Source organism: Pavona decussata, unplaced genomic scaffold, assembly GCF_977016875.1.
Source record: "Pavona decussata unplaced genomic scaffold, jaPavDecu1.1 SCAFFOLD_76, whole genome shotgun sequence".
NCBI lineage: Eukaryota > Metazoa > Cnidaria > Anthozoa > Scleractinia > Agariciidae > Pavona > Pavona decussata.
In genome coordinates, this window is record NW_028145494.1 from 360,201 (window position 1) to 381,304 (window position 21,104).

Sequence of the window (21,104 nt, forward strand, 5' to 3'; positions counted from 1 at the left end):
TGAAGCCGTAGGGACCAAATTTTAGTCCCTCTGAATTCAAACTAGTTTGAATTTAAGGGGCATAAAACAAAACATAAAAGTAAACTCCCGTGCACGTAATTTGTTTAGCCACGGAGTACTAATGAGCTCTAGGAGCTCGATTCAAAGGTGTCCGTGCGTTACAGGTCGAATTGGAGATTGGAAGTGTTGGATTTTGTGAAGGGAGGAAAACCGGAGAACCCGGAGAAAAACGCTTGGAACAGGGACGAAGATGCGATCAATATTTACTTACACTAAACCTGTTCTCCAGCGTGGTGTGAGTAAAATCGACAACCAATTCCCATGGCGTTTCGATGCAGCTCTCTATTGTCAGTAGGGAGTGGTAAATGAGAAGTTCGTCGTTTGGTTGGTCACCCCTGCAAGAATAGAAAAAGTCAAATAAACAAATGTATTTTCTCGCGTTATGGAATGTCAGTTTTGTTTACTTGTAGTTTACCGTGATGCGACAATATCAACCAATCAGCTTATTAAGCTATAAAAATATGGTAATCCTGAGGGATATTAATAAAGGAAATAAGACATTCGGACAGTGAAGTGTATATAACAGTACCTGAAGCGTCTGGCGATGTAGTAAAACACAGGATTTCCTGCTTTGGACTTTCCACCCTTGAAAAAAAGATAATAAAAATAATGACTCAACGAGCTAAAAACTCTTTCGTTAAACTGGATTTCTTACATAGATATTTATCCCATATAGAGCGGTTTTCAATTGAGTGTCGATTGGTTTGGTTTTGTATTACTACGTTCTGTGATTGGTTAACAAAACTCACGCCACTTTCTCAACCAATGGGAATCCAAACCAAAACCAATCGCGTTTTCCCACGCTTGGCGCCAGTTACATGTATTTGCTTCGAATTCTGATTGGCTCGTTGTGTTGTTTACATCTGTTGCGATTGGCCAGAGTAATTACTTTGGTTTTGGTTTTACGACACTTAATTGGAAACCGCTCTAACACCACAGTCACACCAAGAACTGGTAAAATCCAACTTGATTTCTGAAGTTTGAAATAAAAATCATGAAAAAGTTAGCAGTCCTGTACCTTTTCCAAGCTCTATTTTTACTGGACTCTGATAACCTGCAGCTCCATTGTATTTTCTGTATAGGCGCATTGTTTTGTTGTGCGTTCTTTTGTCCTCTCGCCCAGTAAAGTAAGACGTTGTAAACGGTGAAGGTCGCCCCGAAAAAGTACTTTCCCTTTCCCAAGTGGAAATGTAATAAAAAGAATTAAATGAATACCGTGGAAATCTCTTACGGGTTACACCCACCTGATAGAAGACATTCAAAGTTTTGATGGCCTGCATTTCGTCCCGGCTCTCCTCAGCATGCCGCGCCATAAACTCCTCAAATCGTGCTCCGTCTTGCCACCGTCTAAACATCAAACAAACGTTATAACTTCCACTGTGGAAAACGAATTTAAATGACTATTGATTGTACTCCTTAAGCCCAATACAGTTTCTGGTTTACTTAATTGAGATTAAAGTGGCTTTTAATTGCCTGTGCCAAATTAATCACTCTGGCCAAGCACAACAGATGCAAACAGTCTAAGGTTGCGTTCGATTGACCTTATTCCGGAATAAGAATAAGCGGAATGGCCGTTAGATTTCTCTTTTTAAGTAAATTTGGGAAGATATTTCTGCAAACTTTCCCTGACAGATGATAATTTAAGATAGATTCTGTACTCTAGTAACTCCAAAAAACTCTTATAAGGGATTTCTTGTCATCGTTGAATGTATTCCTATTCCAGAATAGGATCAATCGAACGCACCCTAACAAAATGGGTCAATCAGAACGTTACTGCATGTAAGAGGCGCCAAGTGCGAGAAAATATATGCAAGAAAGACACAATTGGCGATAGACAAAGGTTTCTCCCCTAAATGTTTGATGAAAGTGGTGAGAGTTTTCTTAACCAATTACAGAACGTGGTTAAAACACAAACCACAGCAAACGCAAATTGTCTTTACACTCAATTGAAAATCAATTTAATTAAACTATATTCAGCTTAAGAATTTTTTTTACATTGAATGCCATAAGTCGTACCCCTGACCTTGTGTACACAGGTCATTACATATTGTAGTAGCTGTACACTTTGCGAAAACATGCTATAAAGGGTTAAGAACAAGTTTATAAACCGGAAAATACCATCCTGCAGAATGCCGAATGTTATATTTCGACTTTACAACAGTTGCAGTGTAACAAGTTGCGCTCATCCAAGAGTTCTTACGAAAATTAAGCCGGAAATTAAAGGAGGATTACACCTACGCATGAGAAAAGTGGTTTTTCTGTTGATCAGGGGGTCCAAGATGAGCAAGAAGCGTAGACATTTTCTCAAATGGTCTTCTACCAAACGTCTTAAATTCACTGAAAGGAAAAAAAAGACAAAAAGTTCAAACATGCCTTGCTTGCGTTCACAGCTTTTGTTTCACTGCGGCTTACTGAATATCAACATTACAGGGGAGAGGGGAAAAGAAAAAAGGTGACAGCTTCAAAATATGTGACTGGGCTTATGGCAGTAATTCAAGATACAAGAAATCTTTTCAAACTATTATACAAATGAACGAATGTCAGTTCGCACCACATGCAAATTCGCCCACCAAGACTTCATCGTGCGCAGGTCTATTTTGGGTGAAGCCACTCGTTATCACACAAATCTCTTCTTATCTGTTCTATTATATCTTTCAGTTAGTACACGCGGTGTGATTCGTCAATTTTGCGGGCCGCATTTCACTGTACGGCCCACTAAATTTGAAAGTTGTTCCTTTCCCGCACGCCCGATTAATCTCAGAGATATAATAAATATCTTACTAACCTCGTTTTCTTGGACCGTACGGTAAGTTACGGATCCTCGTTTTTTCCCCTTGATTTATGGCCCGCGCAGTTGGGCCATAAATCAACGGGAAAAAACGAGGATCCGTAACTTACAGTACGAACCTCGAACTTGGTTAGTAAGAGGTATTTATTACTTTCTATTCCCTACCTCTTTGTAGCCAGGTAAGTACCAATTTTTTCCTGGTGATCCCATAAGAGTTTATGGAGACTCAACACACTGCTGTCACTGATGTAGGAATAGCTAGTACTGTCTTCATCTCTCTTTGAAGGACACTTGGATGAGATGGTACTGAAAAAACTGCAACATAATAAATTATAACATAGCACGCGGTCATCATGGTACATTTCTCAACATACGCAAGGCTACGTCTCGAGCAACTCTTACGCCTCTCTTGTGCTCTCCAAACTTCCCGCGTGTATCCATAACTCGATATGTGCATGCTAAGAATGAACAATTATTAATTTCACAATAACTGTCAAAATTCCCGCGCGCTGATTGGCTCGTAGCTATTGTCTATAAGAGTGCAGACAATAAAAATGACGTCAGATGTAAAGCGCACGCTTTCTCAACGATAAAAATAGCCAATTCCGCTCGTACCTTTTCCCTGTTATTGCAAAAATCAAATCGACGGCAGTTTTCTATGGTCTGTACTCTTATAGACCATAAAATGACGCCATAAAATGTTCAAAACTCAATAGTTGCGGTACAAGTTTCATTGTGAATTGTCCAATACAGATACTAAGATGAAGCTATACTCGTACCAGGTAAAAAATACTTAGGCGGGTTTCGTTAAAAAACCCCATCTTTTGAGTCTGTGGATTAAAGTGTGAGCATTGAAGAGAAAGCTCCAGACCAAGCACCAGTTGTTCAATGAGCGGATAACGTTTTCAAGTAGTACTTAGCTATGGTGCTAACCCTAAGACTAAATTGGAGCAATTTTGAATTTTGTGCACTCAATCAGAGAGCTCAGCTTAAACAGCTTAGTTATGCAACTTGACATTTGTTAATGGGTAGCCTTCAGGACTTTTTAACCCCATTTTATAGAAGTATCATCATCATTATCATCGTCATCATCATCATCGTCATCATCATCATCATCATTTCTCTCCGCGCCAGGAGAGGCATAAGGCTTTATACGTGTCACTTTTAATATTTACTTAGAGTTACCAACATTCACGTTAACCGTACATGATCAAGACATGATCACTGGCCGTTATTGAGTCAGTAATATCGATGGTTTCAGGTTTCTCTTACTTTCTCGCCTTTTCGAAGTTGGCTTGGAGAAAACCATTGAATGGTTCCATGTGTTTTTCTTTGGTAAACAAAACATGGTTGGCCAGGTTCTGGAGGATCTGAAAAAAATACTAAGATAGTGAGATGTGTCCCCTATTGCAGAAGATGCACGACAAAGCAGCTGGCATCAGGTCAAATGTTTTGCATTTGGAGAGACGCTGAGTTTGATTCAAATCTTAATTTCTACGAAGGGACTACGATTAAAAAGACCATTAGACAAAAACTGTATAACATGTATCTTCGTACAACTGTTAGCGCAACGAGACATCATGACAACTTCTCCGTTACGAATAAGTTCGCCAAGGTTGAATTCTAACCAGTAGAACGGCAGTGCGTTCGATGATCTCAATCCCATGCTATCCCTCCTTGCCAAGTTGGTGATGATGTCATTTTGCAGGGATGCCAGATACGCGTCCCAAGATCCATTCATTGTCCCATACAATCTCAACTCCAAACATAATTGGGAATACATTCTTTCTTCGTCGAACGCATTAACTACAGTGAGATGGATAGCGGCGTTTAAATCAAATTGAAATAAGGGCCAACTACGATTGCACGCCAGACTAGAATCGAATTCCTAAGGACGCGTAGGACGCCTAACGCCCTCCTCTTGTAAAGCACCTGTAGCCACGAGAGTTTAAATTTTTGTTTTTTCTTATTGTTGTGTAATCAATGCAAATATTTGCCATCGCGTTTTAGTTTAGCTTTTTGGAATTTAGTTTATATATGCGCATTTTTCTTGCAAGTTAGTTCCTCCGCGTCGCGTTACCTAATCGTTTATTGTTTAGTTCGTAACTTCATTAGACCTATTCTTTTCGTTTCAAATTAGTATAAAAGTTTGTAAGCAGTTGTTTATCCAGAGTTGCCGTACAGATCTTGTAAGTAGTTATATTTTCGCTTGTGAATTTTTGGTTTGATTTCTTGTTCGATTGTTGTACGTTCACTTTTTCTGTTCGCGTTTATTAATTCTGTATTTTTCTTTCGTTACATTTGTTCTAGTGAATCGCGTTAAAGTATTAAAGTGCGAATTTCAAACTGTACTTGGAGTGTCCATTACAGCACCTCAAAACAATCATCCCACGTGATCGTAGGTAACGTTTTCATTCTGAAGTTTTAACCTTATAAGTGTGACTTTTATTTTTCTCCACTTCTTATTTCCTTTGTTACCTTCCTCATTTTTTACAGAACTATTCTGAAAACCACTGCGGCCGACTTAGGCCGTCTGCATAAAGATCATAATCATCACTATCAGCACCACTACCGCTACCACTGTCATTATCATTATCCTTTAATTAATAAAATGTTACCTTGGAAAGTAGCATAAGCCCTCTTCTGAGCTCTTCTGAAGGAATCTGGTCAATAATTCCAGTAGCATGTGGTGATGCTAAGAGAAAATATGTAGGCAATATTAGCTTAATGACATTGAGCTGTGAGACACTGTCAGTCTCCCATCATTCAAAGAACGAAATCGCACTATTTAGAAGTGAGTCAACCTTTTAGAACAATTGGATAAAGCGCCTAAATTTCAAAGCTTAGTTTCATTAAAAAGTGGCGATATCATGTTAGTCTTACATATGATTGTCGCTCATTTTCAAGTTAAGTTTCCCGCGTGTCGCCATTTTGGATTTTATGATGTCATAAGATGGAAGCAGAAGTTTTGTGTACAATAATTGTGTCACCATATGACGTCATGGAATCTAAAATGGCGGCGCACAGAAATTTAAAAGCGAAATTAGTGACAATAAAATACAATTTTAGAACATTAAAATGGTTTCTTCACTTTTTGATTCCAACAATTCAACGCCAATTGGTTGTAAGAGTAGACGCTTCTTTTAACTTCTGAGAATTAAACATACAAAAGTCTTTTATCGGACTTATATTAACTATGGACTTACTTATGGCTGGATTGATGAATCTTAGAAAGAAAGCACTGCCAACTGCTTCCAAGCTGTGCTTTGGAAATCTCTGGTGAACAACCTTAAACATTGTAAAATAATCTTTAGTAAGTAGCAGGTCTGGGCAGAGATCACGAGACATTTATTTGTTTCAACTTCCCACGAAAATTGCATCATTTGATTAATGCTAGCACGCAAAAGGACAACTTGCTTCTGCCATATTATAGTGACAGACAGTTCCTTAATGAAGTTTGGCATAAACTGGGTGTCAATCATGTATTAAAAGCTATTAAACAAAGAGCACCATCCTTAAAGGAGCTAAGAGAATATCAACTGTTTTTAGTAAACTTACTTTAAATAACTAAAAGACACATTACAATCAGAGTCTGGCTACAAATGGCCAGGATAAGTAGTGATAGTAAAAGTATTGAAAGTATTGATAGTCTTGGATGATTTAGGACCAAACAGACTACTATTACCAAAGCTCAGAGAGAATCTGTTACACTACAAGTGTATGCTAAGCAATAAAACTATGGGAAAGTATGATAAAAAAAATGTTTCAAGAAATGATTCGCATTTCTCTATGTCTTACCTCCCTCAAACAATTGCAGAGACTACGAAGCTGAATTGGAAAGCTGAAAAATTGAAATTTAGTGTGAATAGTGCACGTGAAATATATAAACAGTATTGAAGGGATTGTTAAGTACACGGACACCACAACTACAAAAGAACTTAATCATAGCAACATTCCATTCACTGGATAAAAAGAACAATATTTTCCTTGTATTCAACAACTTCCTGAACAGATGCCATTTGTGTTGAAGGTTATGTGATAAAACGATTTTTTTAATACTAGACCCGTCTTGCAATCTTGTGGAACTACTATGCACAAGTGGAAAACAGGAAAAAAAACTGGCAACCTCGCAAAAGGCAAAGTCGTTTTCCTGAGGACAACAGATTATCTTTCATTTGGCGATATGTCCAAAAAGAAACAGAACATTGTAACATAATTCACCACAAAGTACCTGTCAGCAGAAATAACAATCTCATTGAGGAATTTCTGTGCTGCTTTGATCAGGTTGTTCCGGTTCTCCTCAACACTTTGACCTTTTTCAAGCCTGTTGGATTGTAAAGATTAATAACAAACACCTTGGGCAATTTTCTTCATCAAGTAACAGCCTGAGAAATAGGGAATATATTTGGCAAACCAGTGACCAAGATTTAAATAATCGCTAGCCATGTAAACAAATTCCAGTGTCCCAAAACCATATCTTTGCACGGTTATAAAGCTACCTGGAAACAGGCCAAACGCTTAACTAGCTATCCCTAGTTGTCCACTGTAAAAAATTTAACTAGTTGGATTGATTTTACGTGCGTTGTAATAACGTCCGTGGGTTATAATTATGTGCGTTCCCTTGCGCCTCCCATACCTAAAACATTCATACAGTGATGACAGCACTCGCCTCCCACCAATGTGACCCGGGTTTGATTCCCGGACTCGACAAAATATGCGAGCTGAGTTTGCTGTTGGTTCTCGTCCTTTCTCCGAGACGTTTTTCTCCGGGTACTCCAATTTTCCCCTCTCCTCAACAACCAACATTTCCAAATTCCAATTCGATCCGGAACATAAGGGCCACAGGTTTGTCAGTCACAACAGACTGTAAGTGTCACCCTCGCTAAACAAAGTTGATTGATTGATTGATTGATTGATTGATTGATTGATTGATTGATTGATTGATTCATTGATTGATTTTGCAATCTAACCTTGTAGGATCCACCTCAAAAGAGATCAGCTCTTTATACATTGGAGTTATCAGTGGTCCTAACAGAGTGTTCAAGTAATTTCCACCAAATGCCTTGAAGCAGTACGTCATGGTTTTACTTGCCAAGCTGTTTCCCCTGAAAAGTGTCTGCATCCCCTCTGCACTGTACACCTGATAGAGCAATGATTTAAAAATGTAAACTCTTCTCTCTGCATGAACAATTTACCTCCTAGAGTATAAAATGGTTCAAGGTTGAATTCTTGTTAGTAAAGAATCATATGTCCCTATTAAACAATAGTGTCTCTATCGAGGAACTACTGGCTCATAGATGCTACACCTTAAATTTGTTCTTTAAAATATTAGCTTGTATGCTAGTCTTAAGAACATCAAATTACCAAGGGGCAACTGTGAGACCAATAGTCTTGAGAGAGAAATGCTCTACTGTTTTTATCGTTCACTACTGAATTTTTTCTGCATAATGTCAGTGACACTGACATTTCAAATTTACAGTTCACTAATTCGGCCAATAGAGCAAAAGGTTGAAATGAAAAAGAACAATGAACAATGTGCAGAATAAAAATACAAAGCAACCTGTTTGTTAATGAAGTGGAAAAATAAATGGGAAGTTTTTGTGGACGACAACTATCCATGTGGCATTTTCGCTGGATGGACACTTTGAGTCGATGGTGTCTGTCCACAGACAAACACTTTCATGTCCATGATCAATTTAAACTAATCAGACTTTGCGAAAATTTAGTGGTGAATTATATTAACTACACATAGAAGTGCCGCTGAGGTACTATACTTTGACAAAACAAGCATTCAACATACCTCCATGGTGAAAAGATTGTTCAATAGCTGTGGTAGAATCTGCCTGTCATCAAACAGCGTCACCAGAACATGTGCAAGTTCATCCTGAAATGGCAAAAGAAATGACCAGACATGCAGCCAGCTATGAATGCTTAGAGCCCTTGTCTTTTTCGTTCAGCCCCCGAGGAAGGTTTGTATTGCAAACCGAAATATCGGGCAAAAAATTTGTTTTTTTTAAAAAAACTAATATATTTCAGTTATTCTAGCTTTTGTTGTTTGTTCTATCAAGCTCGTCACCTCCGCCGTTGGGATCAATCTGCCGTTAATATTTTGTATTAGTTCCGTCTACCTACTAAAAATTAATCTTCTTTTTGATGCTCTCGTGAGCTATCTACGATGTACAGAAAACTGCTCTGCATGCTCTTAAACTGCACTGTGTGCTCAAAAGTGGAAAGAAAACTTCAAAACTAGTTGACCAAGGCAACTGCCTAATGGGACCCTAGTAGCCTGGCGTGCCCAATAAAATGCTCTGAGCGCCTTAATCTTTGCAGCAACACTTAACAGTTCACATGTTGGGCCCCTAACTTCTCAGCGTTTGGCCTCATCGGCTCTTTGAAATTTTCTTAGGCAACAGGCTTGTTGAAAAGTGAACTTTATACCAGCAGAGATACCAAATGGGGCAAGAATAACTCAAATGCCTAAACAATGACTACTGACACAAAATGACATGACCAGTAAGCTGACTAAATTAATACGCAATTAATATAAGCCTACAGCTAAGACTAAGGGCGCGTTTTTTTATCCACAATTCTGGAATAAGAATGGTTGGTACGGAATGCTAGGAATAATTAGGATTATCTGTATAAAAAAAACCCCGTCGGTCCTGGCCGAGTAAACATTGCGTAACAAATATGGCGGCCGACGAAGAGGCTGCCATTGCTGCCGTTATCGCAGCAATTTCCTTGTACTTTTGGTACAATGAAATTAGAAGCAATGTTTCATTTTGTCCAAAAGTGTAAACTGATTTTTTTCCCTTGTAGAGACGTATTTGAATCCGCAGCACTCATCTCGCCGTCCGCCATCTTGGATTTCATTCGCAACATTCTGTTCACTCTGCCCCTGGGAGCAGAATGGATGGAATGGCATTCTGTCCATTCCGGAATAAGAATGCGGAATAGAAAAACGCGCGCATTTTACATTCTGTCTATTCTCATTCCAGAATTGTGAATAGAAAAACGCGCCCTAAGAGTGGATTCGTCGGTTCCTTTGATACACTATGATCCGAGTGATCTTGGATCAAAAATCCTAATCCTGATTTCCCAAAGAAACGCACCCTAAAAGCTTCATCTGCTTACCATTTGTTGAGCGGGTGTTACACTGGCCAGAGCCATAGCGATTGGAAGCCTGCCCCCCTCTCCTGTTAGAGTCAGTAAATCCACCAGTCTATCAAACCTGTCCATCAACACTGTGTCTGCCAAATTGTCAAATTCAGTGCCCTAGGAATAAGCACATCAAAAATTATTATTCAACACGTTGCAGCACTGCCTAAATATGGTCATGGTACATGTACACTGAATATTCGCCGTGTGTAGTCAACAGATATCCTGGGATATACGTAATTTCGTTTGTTGAGGAGAAAAATGGCAAAAAAATTGTCTTCAGCTTTTCTGTAATAAAACTGTGCTTTGTTATCAATGTGTTGAATAATAAAACGATTTGCCTGCTCAATCTTGCAGAATATCCCTTGATTTTAGCCAACTCAGCCTACGGCTTTGTCGGCTAAGTACAGGCGATATTCCTTGCGATTTCGAAGGAAAATTGATGATTATTCTTCTGTTTATCTATTCTGATTTTGAACGTCTTTGCAATGGGACTTCCACTCTGTTTGGTCTTCAATACATGAGACCAATCCACCAATTGATTCTGCTCCTGCAACTTCCTTTGTGATAGCTGCAACTATTGTGCCTGCGTGTTGGGTCCCACAAGACCAGCCGACTAGCAGGAAGTTTACAACGCTGGTAGAAAAGGCCAGCCAGGGTAAGCCTTCCATGCCTAATCTTGTTGAAAACTCTTAAGCCAAATTAACCAGTTAAAAGAAAAAAGATATAAAGATTGAAATAAAACTTTCTGTTTTAGGGGGTTTTGTTTGACAATGGACTTTTTGCCAAATACCAAATCCCTTTCCCACCTGTTGCAGTATCTTTGTCAGCACTTCCATGAACACAGCTCGGGTCTGCAGATCATCATGGTAACCAAGGCCTACAACAGAAAAAACAAAAATGTACGCTTTTCTTTCCTTCACAGCTCTTTCAAAATTTCCACCGGAATATCAAAACGTGATCAACTGGAATGTTGGTGGTCTAAGGCAAAATAACAGGAGTAGTAGCCAGGCATGTCCAGCTTCCCTGCCCATTGTGACAAGAAGACAAAAGTTGAGCATGAAATGTGAAGTAGACAGCAAACAATCTAGTGTAGGTGCCAAAATTCCCCAACTGCCAGTACATTTTCAGAGAGCAAACCTACAATCCTGGCCAAAAATAATGGGACGATTTCCAAAATTCAGCACAAAATACCTCGCCGCCGCCCCCCCCCCCCCCCCCCACCCCCCATGCAATGTTGTCATGTTGCTGTGTTTATGCACAGTCTGGATTATTTCAGTGGCTATCAACATTGCTTGGGGGGGGGCTCCAAAATTTAGCAGTGACAGCACCATCAAGCCTTATAGCCACTGGTTTTAGCTGTCCAAAACACAAACATACACTGCAAACGCTATTTTCGTATCTGTCCTGGAAAATATTGGCCAGGATTGTAGCTCTCCATTGTGGCCTAAATTGATTAAATTAAGAACTAAAAGCTTTGGATTTTGATGATCGTAGTTAATTAGTCACTCTTTTAAGATCCTGCTTAAAATAATGCTTCTTTTTTTTTTTTTTTTTTGCTTTGGGAAAAATACAACATACGATCATTACTATCATCATCATTATCATCACTTCACAAGACCAGGATGTCCCTTTGCCTGACAAATCTAGTATCTGCAGTCCTCAACTTCTGTGGGAATGGGCAAGCCTTTCCCACATCAAGCCTGGAGTGCTTGGTTCCTACCCTTGAACTGTTCTCTGCCCATTAAACTGTCCAGCATGGTTTGAGGCTACTGGGAGAAGACAACTGCTGGCTGGCACAGCCCATTGAGAAACAGCCAACAATGAGAAAGCCAAGTTCCCCAAACTCATTAAGGATGCAGTACATGAGACAAGAGAAAATCAAACATACAGTTTTGTGAAATCCTTTTGTCTGGTCTTACCTATCGCGTACATGAGTCCAGTATCAATGTTGGCATTCAGCAGATTTGACATGGCCAGGACTGTGTTCTGGTGCAACATTTGTGATGCGATATAATGCACGTTTTCCCTTGCCCGTATGGTACCTTTCTCTCTGTTCATCAGGTTCATGAATAGAGTGAAATATCTGAAATGGAAAGTATAATAAATGTGTTATTGTTCATTTAAACATCTATTCAAACCTTTGAAAACAGATCTTAAAAGGAGCTAAGTATGATGAATGTTTGATATCCTCGGAGCTTGGAGAACATTTTTTGAGTGGAAGTAATTCTAGGCACAATGCAGTAACATTTAAAAAGAATTAGTAGCAAAGTTTATTTGTCATCTCAGGAAAAGAAGTGGTTGGTCACAAAGCTTCTGGTTTAAAGGTGAACTTGTGCCTTTAGATAATTTTACCGCTAAGAATTTATTTACTTAATTTAGTAACTTGAAATTGAACCAAGCCAAACAATCAAAAATATAAACCTTTGTTTTCTCTCTTCTGCTCACTGACAAGTATCATCTTTTCGAGCCGTAGCTAAACACCAAGCTTAGTATTATCTTCTCCAACCTTGTAAACCAATGAACCACCAGAGAAACATAGTAAAAAGACTGGTGGTAACCCGTGATGGACAGCATCCCATTTGATGGGAAAGCAGCAATAGTCCTAGATACTTCACATTTCAGCAGGCCTAAGCACTTAGCATCAATTAATGAACAGATTTAAACTAGAAATACGTGACTCGCAAAACCTCGCGAAGCTGGGGCTGGGTGGAAAGCCCTCTTTACTCGTATTGTAGCATCGAATGAGGAGATTAAAAGGTTTCTGAACATAGCAACTATTTTGATGAGCATGGTCTTTTCGTAGTTCCACAGGCTAGTTTGCGGTTTGCGGTTAAAAATCTATTTCTGACGAGATGAAATGTACAACGGGCGTACAATGCTGTCGTGTTCGATGAATTTATTTCCCACGGAAAATTATTTTACCGCGGCCACAAAACGTGTAATTTCTTCAATGCAATCTTTCACAAAAAAGATTTCTGGAAGAAAGGGAAAAGATTCTGGAGAGATTGATCTGGATCCAGGGAATATTGATTAAATTTTATCCGACACGCAAACTTTCCCGATGTATGCAAATTTTGCTGCAGACGACGCCAGACAACCTGACGTCATTCATACTTTGTTTTTCACCGTTGCTAGGCAATATGCGGACACCTTCACGGAAATATATAAACATACATACATACATACATATATATAAATATATGTTCGGCTCGAATTTTCACGGCTTAGCTCCCGAGCGCGGCCTTCGGCGGGCCTTCGGCCCGACAAATTTATTAACCTCGCTACGCTCGGGCCTTCGGCCCTCGCTTCGCGAGGAACAACTTACTTGAGAAAGAGTTGGGACTTAGCATCCACAATATCTGTCTCCATTCCCTCAGGCTGAAGTGGTAATCCTGACAGTAAGGATGCTATGGCACGCATCACAGTTGCATCAAGTTCCCTAACAATTTAAATCAAAATGTGGTCTTTACATCAACCTAAATACACAGCAACTCGCTTTATGGTTCTGTGGGTCTTTATTGCGTGGACCACTGCAATGCCACCCAGGGAAGGGCGGGTTGGGTACAAAACAGCCATGAACGCATAAAACGTGTTTGCCTGCAGTCAATCACAATAGAGCAAGTGCATGACTTAGTGTGTGATTATATACATAGGGCTAGGCAAGCACTTTTGTCATCTGTATTTGATTTTGCTAAACAGGTTTCTCACTCACAAAGACTTTGCACAAGAACAAGCAAAGGTTGTCAAGAAACTTGCCAAGGAAAACTTGCTTGTGTGGAACCAGTCTAAATATTAGCTTGAATGTCAGCAGGTTTGGGCTAAGTTTTAAGTATTTTTCCCTAGTATTATAAGGATTCTAGGCTTGATTTCCATTCAAATGTTGCATGTTTTTGTCAGGACGTTTGTTGTTGATGTAAAAATATCTGTAATGTTCTTCTAACTAACAGTTCTGGAAATATTGGCATATATTAGTTCCTTTGTTGGTAAGGTTATACAAAACTATTCATTTGGTTGCAACAATCAGAGAACACATGATGCAAGACAGACATTTTAAATGACCCTAACATTTTTGGGGTATTACTGGTCAATTGTATTTCAAAATTTAAATATCAATAGTCAGTACATATTAACAAATGACAGAATCATTCTGTTATGTAACAATGCAACTTAAGCTAAAGCAGCAGCAAAGAGAAACCCAGAAAAAAAATTGGGATGGAACGTGCATACTTTACTAGCTTTACACCTTTGCACCACCATGTACTCTTATGATTCAAGAGCATGCTTTGTATGCAATATAGAAATTATGATTTCATTGAAATAAATCTGATTGTTCTTTATTTTATTAAAGATTAATTTGAAAGGTAATAAAGAGGAAACAATGAAACTTACTTGGCCAAGACAGAGAGCTCAGCCGGGATACTCTGATGGTGTTCAGCTGACGGCAGAACCCAGTCTGTGAGGTATTCCACTAACTTGTTCCTTAGCTTCACCTCCTGATGAAGTAAAAGATCATGTCTCCTTGCCATAACCTGTAAAGCCAAAAAAACCTCGCTAAATACTGACCCTTTGCCACAAGAAATCTAGGTAACTGTATAGAGGATATCATTGACTAAGGTTATAAGCCTTCTTGGCTAATAAGCTCTCTGGTTATTCCTCTTAAACTTGTTGTCACACCATAAGCCCTGCTGGATAAATGTTGGGTAGAAGACTACCCTCTATCACCAACCGCCATCTCTTAAGGCTAAATAGCCCTCAAATTTTATGCTTTCAAGATGGCTGAGAGGAATGTTTTATATAAACCAATCAGTTAGCCGATCTTTTTTTAATCACACAAAAGCCAACCTGCATTTATATAGAACAACCCTGATATGCAACCTGGATTCAACATTGCAGAGGAATTAAATTTGGAGCATACATCACACATAACTTTTCAGGTATATCAGAAGTTCATCACACCTTCACGTGTGACCATTCAATGCGTTTAATAGCAAGTGACTTTGCTTACCACATCAATTAACTGGCAAAGTTTACATTTGATCTGTAGAGTCTGCCGACTGACTGGAAGGTTTCTTACATACCTGGAAAACAGTAAGAACTATGTGCTTGAACACTGGGAAAACTCCCTAAATCTTCAATGTGAGAGCTGACTGATTTCTTCAGTAAACACAACTGAACCAATCAAGTCAAGTAAAGCATTAATTTTGCAGTTGTGAACAAATGAAACCAACACTGAATAATTTCTTTCATTTTAAGCACCAAGCATGTTACTGACCTCACAAATGATAGAATCATGGCATCAATCCCACTCAACTGTGAACTATCCTTGTGTCCAATTTTATTTTCCAAGATGTGTTTGATAATGACAATGATCTATCAAAAATAAACCACCAAGGTGAAGTCATCAACTACAGCAAGGATCAATTTAGTGCTCTCCTTGCAGTAAGAACTCCCTTTCTAATAAGAACCCCTGTTTGAATGAGTGTTTATTTATAAGTGGGCCCCCTTTCCAATATGTGCCCTCGACTTCAAAAGCACCACTACAGTACACTGAAAAACACTTCAACAATACAAGTGTCCCTTTCTGGTAACTGACCTTATAAGAAAGCGATATTGAGGCTATGTACAAAATGACTTCTCTGGAATTGTATTGTTGCTGCTCTTATGTTTTAGTTCATGTGATGGTTTTACACCCTTACATGAGAAAAATAAGCAACCTGTACATAATAAGTGCCCTGCGCCCAAGAAGAACCCTCCCTTTAGCTCCGAAAATGAAACAAGCACTCCACCCAGTAAATCAAATCTTTACAGTATCTGTTAAAAGGTAGAAGGAGCATTGAATAAGCCAAAAGGTAACAGAAGTGATTGCAAGCCATATACCAATATACCATGTAATTCCACCTTTATGATTCACGACTAGTTGGTCATTCATGGCCATCAGTTTAACAAAGAAATGACAATACTTGTTTAATATTCCATCTCAGGTGTGTCTGTAAAATCAAGTGACCTATTACATCATGCTTTAGTACAAATATGATAACATACCTGCTCTGTAAAGAGAGTGTGCTTTTCGTGAACTACCACCTAAATAAAAAAGCAAAGGCATGAACACCTTGAAACATGAAACCAGAAGCCTGTACCCTGGAGCACTGCAGGAAGATATCATGTTCAATAAGCCAAGTTCACGAAGTTTCCAGTACAATATTACCATGTCATCTGGCACACGATTTTGATTCTTCACACTAAACGACTGGCAGCAAAAAAGATACATGTTTTGAGATAAAACAGAAATTAGCTGCTTCATTTATTTACCCATTTACTCATAAGTACATTTTGATTTCCTTAGTCTTTGATTCACAGTACATCACTTTTTCTCATTCTTCTTAAAAAATTTGTAACTAACAGCTACAAAGACGCACATTCTAGCATAAAACATGAAACATGAAAACCTTTCGGAGAGGTGAAAACAATATTTCCTTGACAATCTGCTCTCTCCTTATCTTTGGCAAGTTCCTTAATGTTTACTACTCTGGTTTTCTCTTGACAGGATTAATATTATTGATGGTATGTTACTAACCTGACCAGAGGGTGTGAAGAAGTTGTTGACAACTGTCATAATCTGTGTCAGTAGAATGGGGTATAGTTTTCGACTGAGTTCAACACCAACCAACTCATTTATTGTGCTTCGTATCTGCGGAGCAAAAATCTAAACAGTGAAATTGTACCCTGAAAAAATCATTATAATTTTGTTGCTCATATGCTTCACTATCTATAACTTGGGTGCACAGAAGGACAGGTCTAGACAGATTACATCAACTTTTTTTGGCTGATTGGTTTCATAAAATTATTGAAATTAAAAATTTTAAATACAGCTGTAGGTTGGTTGTAACATGTGTCTATAAACTATACAGAATAACGTTCTTAATTGTAAAGACATTTTCCCAAACGCTTTGAGATGGAATCTCATCTTCTGTGGATGGGGAAGTATGTCTGATACACCAAAAGACATGCCAGCACGTGCAAGATACAGTACTAATGGATAGTTAAAATAGTTATCTGAACAAAACCTATCAAAATCTTGCTTATCTTCATTCAAGAGTATCGGCACACCAGGTTGCCTGGTTTTTCTAATTTGTGTTTAAAAGAGTAAAGAGTATCCATTGAAAAGATCGTTAGTTGTTGCTGAAGGCAGTTATATTCACAGTTAACACTGCAGCGTGACCTTCCTAGCCTGTCTAGGTTATCAAAATGACCAATCTCCAAGCAGGACATTCTCAAGGACTAGAGAAACTACTAAGTGTCATCTTGTGTGTATACTGACCTGTAAACCAGTCTTTTCATTACTGCAAACCAGAAGACTCAGCAAGTCTTGCATAAATCTTTTAATGACAGAAGAAAAGGCTCAATATTAATCCTTTAAAGCATTGGCAGTGTGAACTAATAGGCTTCTTTCAAAATTTTAAAATTCAGCTTGAATGTCAGGCCCAGAGGACAAAAACAACAGACATGAATAAACATGTTTATTCAATTTCCTTTGTTTGTTTCCGTTAAGCCTCACTGACAAGCTGAATATTAATAATCCAAGGAGCCCTATTAATGAATTACAGTTGAACCTGTATATAACGGCCCTGTATTAAGCGGCCACCCTCTATTAAGCGACCAGTTTTTAAAGTCCCAATTTTTCCCGCATACAAACGCTGCATTTGTTACCTGTATTAGGCGGCCACCTCTATTAAGCAGCCGCGGCCACCCTGTAACGGTCCCATGTTTGTCTTTCTTTGTTACTTTGACCTGTATTAAGCGGCCACCCTTGAATGGAAACTAAGCCATATGCACAGTACCATGGATAACAGGAATTGTCGCTGGCAGTGCCGACAGTAAACGACTTGCTCTACAAACAAAATTTTCAAATTCCGAGGCGCCAAGTGGGCACGTGTCCCACTTGTTTAAGTCGCTGTAATTCTTACCCTATTCCTATTTTAATTAACTTGAAGAATTTTATTATATGTCGTGTTACTTTTAATTAGCAACATTACCGTTATAATTCCACTTCGATCGTAACAACTATGAAATGACGGAATGAAATATTTTGTTGTGAACTGCAAGTCACGTAAGTAAATGAGTTAGAAATACAGTACTGTACACCGTACAAGAGTAGAGGACAATTTATTGCACAGTGCTTTTACATAATGTTATGTATATTATACCATTAAGTTACAAGTTGGCACTGAACTTTGTTTAAAGTATTGATCTCTTGAAAGAGTGTAGTTGTCCAGTTGTTTCCCTGCATGAAATGTTTTTGTATGATACACCATTAAAATTGACATATTAGACAACGCCCAGTGAGTATTTTTAGTGATCCTGTATTAAGCAGCCACCTGTATTAAGCGGCCAGTCCCGAGGGTGGCCATTATATACAGATTCGACTGTATTCATTTTGTGACAAGCAAAGTCTATAGCCATAATTTAACAAACATTTGAATGTTAAAAGTAAGACAATGGTTACATACTTTGTTATTGTAACATTTTCAGTTTTCTGCGGCTCAGCTACAGAGTGCACAGAGGAAGGAAGACTTCTGCTGTATCTTCTACGGAGAACATAGGAAAAGTGCATTATGTAACAATGATAAAGACACTTGATGTAAGATGAGAAGAAGTGAAAAGAGAAGACGAGAAGAGGAGGGGAGAGCAGAGGAGAGGAGACAAGAAGAGAGGGGTAGACAGGAAAGGAGAGGAGATGGGGGGGAGGGGAGGAGAGCAGAGGAAAGGAGGGGAGATGGGAGGGGAGGAGAACAGAGGAGGGGAGAGGAGTGGAGAGGAAAGGAGATGGAGGGGAGGGGAGGGGAGGGGAGCAGAGCAGAGGACAGGACAGGACAGAGAAGGAGAGGAAAGGATAGGGGAGGGGAGTAAAGCGGATGGTTCATACTCTTTTGGGTCTTTAAAAATCCATGACTTTCCATGACCTTTTCAAGTTTTCCATGATAAAGCGTGGCATTTTACAGTGTAAAAATGTGTTTATTTCTACTAAGCAAAAATCTGTTTCTTGGTCTCTTTTAGATTTTTTTTTTTTTTCATCTTCTTCCTTTTTTATTCCCTAAAAGAATGCTTTCTTAGTGATTTTTCTCCATAATCATAATTTTCAATGACTTTCAATGATCCACAATTAAAATCCATGACTTTCCAAGCCTGGAAAACAAAATTGCAAAATTCCATGACTTTCCAGGTTTTCCATGACCCATACGAACCCTGATAGGAGAGGTGAGGAGAGGAGAGGGGAGGGAACGGAAGGGGTGGAAAGGAAATTAAAGTACCTGATTGGTTGTAAGGCTGTCAAACACACTCCTCCTAATGAACAAAGGAACCCGGTCATGTATGTCCACTCATTTAAAGATGCCTGCACAAATAACAACAGAATCAGTTACTGTTGATAGTCAGTTATCTACAAGAGTTAAAAAAACAGATTTAAGGTTGTCAACTGTTGTTTTGTTATGTGCATCAGTCAGGAGCAAGTCAACTATCTGTAATAACAAGGTGTCCAAATTAAATGAATGTGTGTAAAGCCAGGTTCAACAGTATCTCACCAAAACAAACAATATTGTTATTCTACCTGCAAATTTTCAGTGGTGATTTTTGATCCTGATCTTCTTCTCAGATATTTTTGTACGTCCATTGCAGATGATGCCTCATCCTTAGCAAAGTTTGCAAGGTCATAGGTCAACCTCTGCCATTTTGTGTAGGTACTTTCCCAGGCCTGTTACAAAATATCACAAAGAGGAAACTGTTCATTTCTCAATTTGCAAAAGAAAAAACACAACACATTATTTTTAGGATATCAGATTCCTGCCATCGAGACTACTTATGGACCATCTTCATTTACTGGTGTAAATGGTTTGGTCAGATCTACAGCTTTTCAACAAGGATCAAAGGCTCCTGTGAGCCAACTCGTGAATGCAGATGACACATCAGTAATTGAAATTTAGACGGCTACAGAAACTTCCTTGAAACCTAAAAGAAATTATGTCTTTGCCCGATTATGTAACGAAAAATAACCATTCTTGTACTATAAAAATGATTGTCAAATTATTCCCTACAGATTAAACAAGCCGATTATTCTGATGCGCCGATTAAAAAAAAATCACGTGTTTTTTTTAAATTCAAAGTTCATAGAGGCACGCCATGTGCAGCTACGTCATGGAAATTCGTGTCCTATAATCCGGGGCTACTGGATTTTGCAATCGGGCTAGTGGATTCTGACCATCACTTGCCCGATGGGCAAGTGAAGTTTTTTTGGGAATTAAAATTACAAAATTACTGTAGGGCATACTTTTTTTAACTTTCAGGTGGATTTGTGTTTTTCAAGCCGATCTCACAAAGGGAAATCTGTTCAACAAAGTATCGCATTACATTTCATAAATGACATAAATGCGTGAAATTTTTCCTTTGGAGTTCAGTTCGCGCAATCCTCAAGTAAAAATAATGAAATATGACAAGCTCTTGCTAAATAAGAATTATTTATCGACCGCGTCCTTTTGCTTTCCCATAAATTACCAGTTGTAAATTGCGAAAATGAAACATTTTTCCCTTTGAAACCTCTATGAAAGCTGACAACATCTTAAAGTGTTCATTTCACCAGAAATTTGCATAATTTTGTTTACGACGTCACTGATGTGTGACATGGCACTTTCCGCTTTCTCACGCATTCTTTCTGACTAAAACAATTCAGTTAGTTCAATCGCGAAGGGAGGATAGGTTAAAAAATCGGTGAGGCCAACAATAAAAATAAGGCCACCAGTGCTAAAAGTAAAATCTCTAAAAAGCGTCTTGTTTATTCAAAGTCCATGCCGACAATTACTTTTAAATTAAATTATTTTTTAATTCAATTATTTGTAAATTAAATTTTAATTAAAAGACACCACATTTCGTGGAAAAAAAAAACGAAAAAACCTATAACTTTGCTCAGATTCAACGAAAAATCTCCATTCTTACACTAAAATGATTGTCAAATTATTCTCTACAGAATGGATTAGAGAATTCTGATGCGCTGTGAAAAAAATTTTCACGTTTTTTTTTTTTCACTAATTGAGTTGACGACCCTGGC

The 21,104-nt window shown here is 38.5% G+C and overlaps 1 protein-coding gene across 1 annotated transcript in view; it reads right to left on the minus strand.

The window, feature by feature from the left end:
• LOC146476459 (neurofibromin-like) overlaps nt 1–21,104 on the minus strand; it is a 71,284-nt gene that overhangs the window by 19,677 nt on the left and 30,503 nt on the right. The window contains exons 22-46 of the mRNA XM_085114333.1: nt 19,614–19,757; nt 19,318–19,400; nt 18,517–18,594; nt 17,328–17,385; nt 16,584–16,697; nt 16,052–16,090; nt 15,282–15,379; nt 15,015–15,087; nt 14,399–14,538; nt 13,335–13,448; nt 11,929–12,092; nt 10,816–10,886; nt 9,983–10,123; nt 8,649–8,732; nt 7,819–7,988; nt 7,080–7,172; nt 6,647–6,689; nt 6,055–6,136; nt 5,467–5,543; nt 4,121–4,218; nt 3,014–3,163; nt 2,299–2,397; nt 1,305–1,407; nt 590–645; nt 272–395 (exon numbers count right to left, since the gene is read on the minus strand). Of these exons, the coding sequence (XP_084970459.1) occupies nt 272–395; nt 590–645; nt 1,305–1,407; nt 2,299–2,397; nt 3,014–3,163; nt 4,121–4,218; nt 5,467–5,543; nt 6,055–6,136; nt 6,647–6,689; nt 7,080–7,172; nt 7,819–7,988; nt 8,649–8,732; nt 9,983–10,123; nt 10,816–10,886; nt 11,929–12,092; nt 13,335–13,448; nt 14,399–14,538; nt 15,015–15,087; nt 15,282–15,379; nt 16,052–16,090; nt 16,584–16,697; nt 17,328–17,385; nt 18,517–18,594; nt 19,318–19,400; nt 19,614–19,757 (2,496 nt within the window). The remainder of the gene's footprint in view (nt 1–271; nt 396–589; nt 646–1,304; nt 1,408–2,298; nt 2,398–3,013; nt 3,164–4,120; nt 4,219–5,466; nt 5,544–6,054; nt 6,137–6,646; nt 6,690–7,079; nt 7,173–7,818; nt 7,989–8,648; nt 8,733–9,982; nt 10,124–10,815; nt 10,887–11,928; nt 12,093–13,334; nt 13,449–14,398; nt 14,539–15,014; nt 15,088–15,281; nt 15,380–16,051; nt 16,091–16,583; nt 16,698–17,327; nt 17,386–18,516; nt 18,595–19,317; nt 19,401–19,613; nt 19,758–21,104) is intronic.